Source organism: Notechis scutatus, chromosome Z (genome assembly GCF_049901735.1).
Source record: "Notechis scutatus isolate UNSWTSFEM ecotype Mainland chromosome Z, rNotScu1.2, whole genome shotgun sequence".
Classification (NCBI taxonomy): Eukaryota; Metazoa; Chordata; class Lepidosauria; order Squamata; family Elapidae; genus Notechis; species Notechis scutatus.
This window is the reverse complement of record NC_142025.1, coordinates 134,665,712-134,669,039: the sequence shown is the minus strand read 5'-3', so window position 1 is coordinate 134,669,039 and position 3,328 is coordinate 134,665,712. Positions and strand designations below refer to the sequence as shown.

The 3,328-nt window shown below is 37.2% G+C and overlaps 1 protein-coding gene across 1 annotated transcript; it reads left to right on the top strand.

Moving 5' to 3' along the window:
• Positions 1–658: 658 nt before the first annotated feature.
• On the top strand, positions 659–3,061 carry COX6B2 (cytochrome c oxidase subunit 6B2). The gene is made up of 3 exons (XM_026682432.1): positions 659–779; positions 1,446–1,546; positions 3,008–3,061. Exons 1-3 carry the CDS (start codon positions 659–661, stop codon positions 3,059–3,061), a joined length of 276 nt encoding a protein of 91 aa, XP_026538217.1.
• Positions 3,062–3,328: the final 267 nt, after the last annotated feature.

Below are 3,328 nucleotides of genomic sequence, written 5' to 3'. Positions count from 1 at the left end.
TACCATGAATTGATATGAGAATTAATGACGAGATGACGCCATGTCAAATTAGAAATAAATAGAAAGGAAACTGCAAGTTAGAAATGAAGAGCAATTTTAATAGCAAGGATTTGAAAGAAGTAATTTGGAAGAGAAGGAAACTGCTAGGCTATACACACACACATATACATCCTCTCTCTCTCTCTCTCTCTCTCTCTCTCTCTCTCTCTCTCTCTGGCCTTGCAAGAAATGTATCCTATTGGTTGTCAGACTCCCAGGGGGCTATGTGGAGGGTCCAGCTAACCTTGTAGGTTGTCTGTGTCCCAGGCTTGGTTGAAACTTGCTGGATGATGATGTAATGAAGAGGGTTGTGTTCTGAAAGGGTGTTGGGCAATTCCTATTATGGCTTTGTCCTGGTTTGGATCTTGAGTAAGGGCTAATCCTATCACCAAGGCCTTTTGTCTCGTAGATAGGATGGCCCAGTCTTTTTGGGGCTATGAATAAAGGTGGGGGGCTGCTTTCCAAGAACATGTTTCTCCTTTTCTCATCCAGGGAGGTATAATATTCTGCCTTTTTAGTATTTCCTATAATATTTCATTCTTCTAGGAGAGGAGTGGGTACTAACTTTTTACAACACCTTCACTCTCCTGCTCTTTCTCTCCTTTTCACTTTCTTAGAAATGCAGAGTGTTTCAGCTGCTAAACTAGACACCAAGAAAAGAAAAGACTCTTTCACAGCTCCTTTTGATCCTCGTTTTCCATTCACCAACCAGACTCGTAACTGCTACCAGAATTATGTGGGTAGGTAAAAGACAAGATGTGGCAATAAAGGTTAGGATAATTTTTGCTGAACAGCTTCTGAGCCATACAGGCATATAAAGTAAGCTTGACTGTCTTCTTGGTCTGTCCAGTTTGTCATTTGGGTAGCATATTTTAAATACAGATAAAGAAATACAACTGCTGCAGGAATTTGCTCTATATATCTAGCAAAAAAGAGACTACTAACTCAAATAATCTTATCACTGTACTTAGTGGAACATATGGTACTTCTGACAAGTATTTATAGCCAAGGAATCAAAGAAGAAATTGTGCTTTGTTTCAGATGCAGGTTTGAAATGTTTGACTGAATGTATTTCTTTAGAGCTCAACCATTTACAGTACTGTATTTGCAAAGAGCCCAGTTCCAGATGTTGTGCAATGCACCTGCTGCAATTTTCCTATATGGATGACACTATTTATTTCTTGCATTTATCCACACTACCATCACCTTATCCTCAAAAGGAACTTTGTGAAATACATTTTTTATTTCTTATTTCACACAAGAAACTTCTAGTTAGCCTGAGAGACATTGGCCCTAAGTCACCCAATAAACATCAAACTGAAAAAAGATTCTAATGTGAATTTCCCATTTCTAGTTCAACAGTTGAACAATTATCAGAAGATATCATCTTCTTTCTGTCCTTGCAGATTATTACCGTTGTCTGAATATTATGAAAACCAAAGGCAAGGATATGCAGAAGTGTGAATGGTACCATAAGGTTTTCAAATCTTTGTGTCCCAGCAGTTGGGTACGTAGAAATATCAGTTATAGAAGAAGAAAAAACAATCATTATCTTTTTTTCCCTACAGAATCAGTGCCTTCCTTCCTTCCTCCCTCCCTCCTTCCCTCCCTCCCTCCCTTCCTTCCTTCCTTCTTGGAGTGATGGATCATTTCAGTTAGAACCTGGGGCAAAATATGTACTTTCTGGAAAGTCTGAAAACTTGTTCATCCCTTTCAAAAGAAAGTTACAAATGTGTTTACCCCATACCATTTTTCCATATCTATGAACATGGTCTTCTGAAAAGTCTTGATTATTTATCATAGGTTTGTTACTACTTAAACATATCTGTAATATCCATGAAACTTCTAGTAGTAAATTGGTCTTCAATCTGATAAATATTTTTAAAGAGGTACCCACCAGTGCTTCAGACCAACTGGACTATATTTATTAGATAATTGTAGTGTAACAGGAGAGCCTATGATGTGGCCTTGTCTTAGCCATGATTGTAAAAGACTTGTCCTACTTTTTTCTCTGAACCACACAACACTCGCTTGTAATAAAACACACAGGATAGCAGTGCATCCATCAGCATCTCTTTTTATCAGCAAGTGAGGTCTGGATTTCATCAAGGTTCACATTGCTGCTGTGAAAAGGCTGTAAATGTGTATCAAGTCCATTTGCTATATATAATGCAGGGATGTGATCTCTATTTACATTTTTTTTTTCAAATTTCTATTTACTATTTCTTCAAACACTGGCCATCTTTTTGTTTTGAAGATTCATGAGACAGAAGATGTTAGATGATCATTAATGGACCAATGATATGGTAGTAAATTGCTTTGATTGATATCCCCTAATTCAGTAATAATTTAGCCTACAAATATAGGTAGGCTTTGACATCTGATCACAACTGGGACTAGAATTTCTGTTGCTAATCAAAGTAATTGTTAAGTGAGTTGCACCCAATTTCATAACCTTTTTGCCACAGTTGAGTGAATCACTGCAGTTATTGAATCATGCGATTGTTAATTGAATCCTGCTTCCTCCATTGATTTTGCTTGTTGGAAGCTAGCTGAGAGGGTTGCGATCACATGACCCCAGCATACTGCAACTGTCATTAAATACATGCCGGTTGCCAAGTGAAATTCAGTTGCCTGAATTTTGATCATGTGAACATGGGGATGCTGCCATGATCATAAGTTCAAGGACTGGACATAAGTTATTTTTTTCAATGCCATTGTAATTCTGAACAATCACTAAAAGAATGGTTGTAAGTCGAGGACTACCTGTACTGCTGAGTTTGCTGTCTAGGAATTTGAGAGTTGAAAGAAAGCACATCTGCAAGACATGAAGAATGAAAAGATGCCATTTTGAGATCTTCAATGTTATAGAGAGGAATATTGCTAGTTTTGTTGTTATTGTTCCAAGACTCACAATATTGTGTGTCTGTGCTTAAGCGTCTTTATAAGGTTCTTATTTGCTCTTCAGGTTAATCAGTGGGATGAGCAACGTAAACTGGGAACTTTTCCTGGCAAGATATAAAGATCTATCTTCTGTTGCCTTCATGAAGATAGCCTGGGAGGTACAACAGCAAGTATATTTTCATCTAGTTCCAATTCAACGATTAGTTACCGCAGAATCTTCGTCTCACCAAAACAGAACAAAATGCAAATAGAAGTATTGTTTTTAAAAAATCAACAGAAGAATACTTCCCAATAAACAACGTTTTAACAACTGAAATGTTTAGGTATTTTTAAATGCTTTTCTCCCCAGATTCATATATGAAACTTTTATTTTCTCGTTATCTTC

Bases quoted from the DNA above. Each gene is read 5' to 3' on its own strand.
- COX6B2 (XM_026682432.1), top strand. From the start codon at position 659: ATGCAGAGTGTTTCAGCTGCTAAACTAGACACCAAGAAAAGAAAAGAC. The intron at 780-1,445 runs GTAGGTAAAAGA...CTGTCCTTGCAG, and splicing joins CTGCTACCAGAATTATGTGG to ATTATTACCGTTGTCTGAAT. The intron at 1,547-3,007 runs GTACGTAGAAAT...TTTGCTCTTCAG, and splicing joins CTTTGTGTCCCAGCAGTTGG to GTTAATCAGTGGGATGAGCA.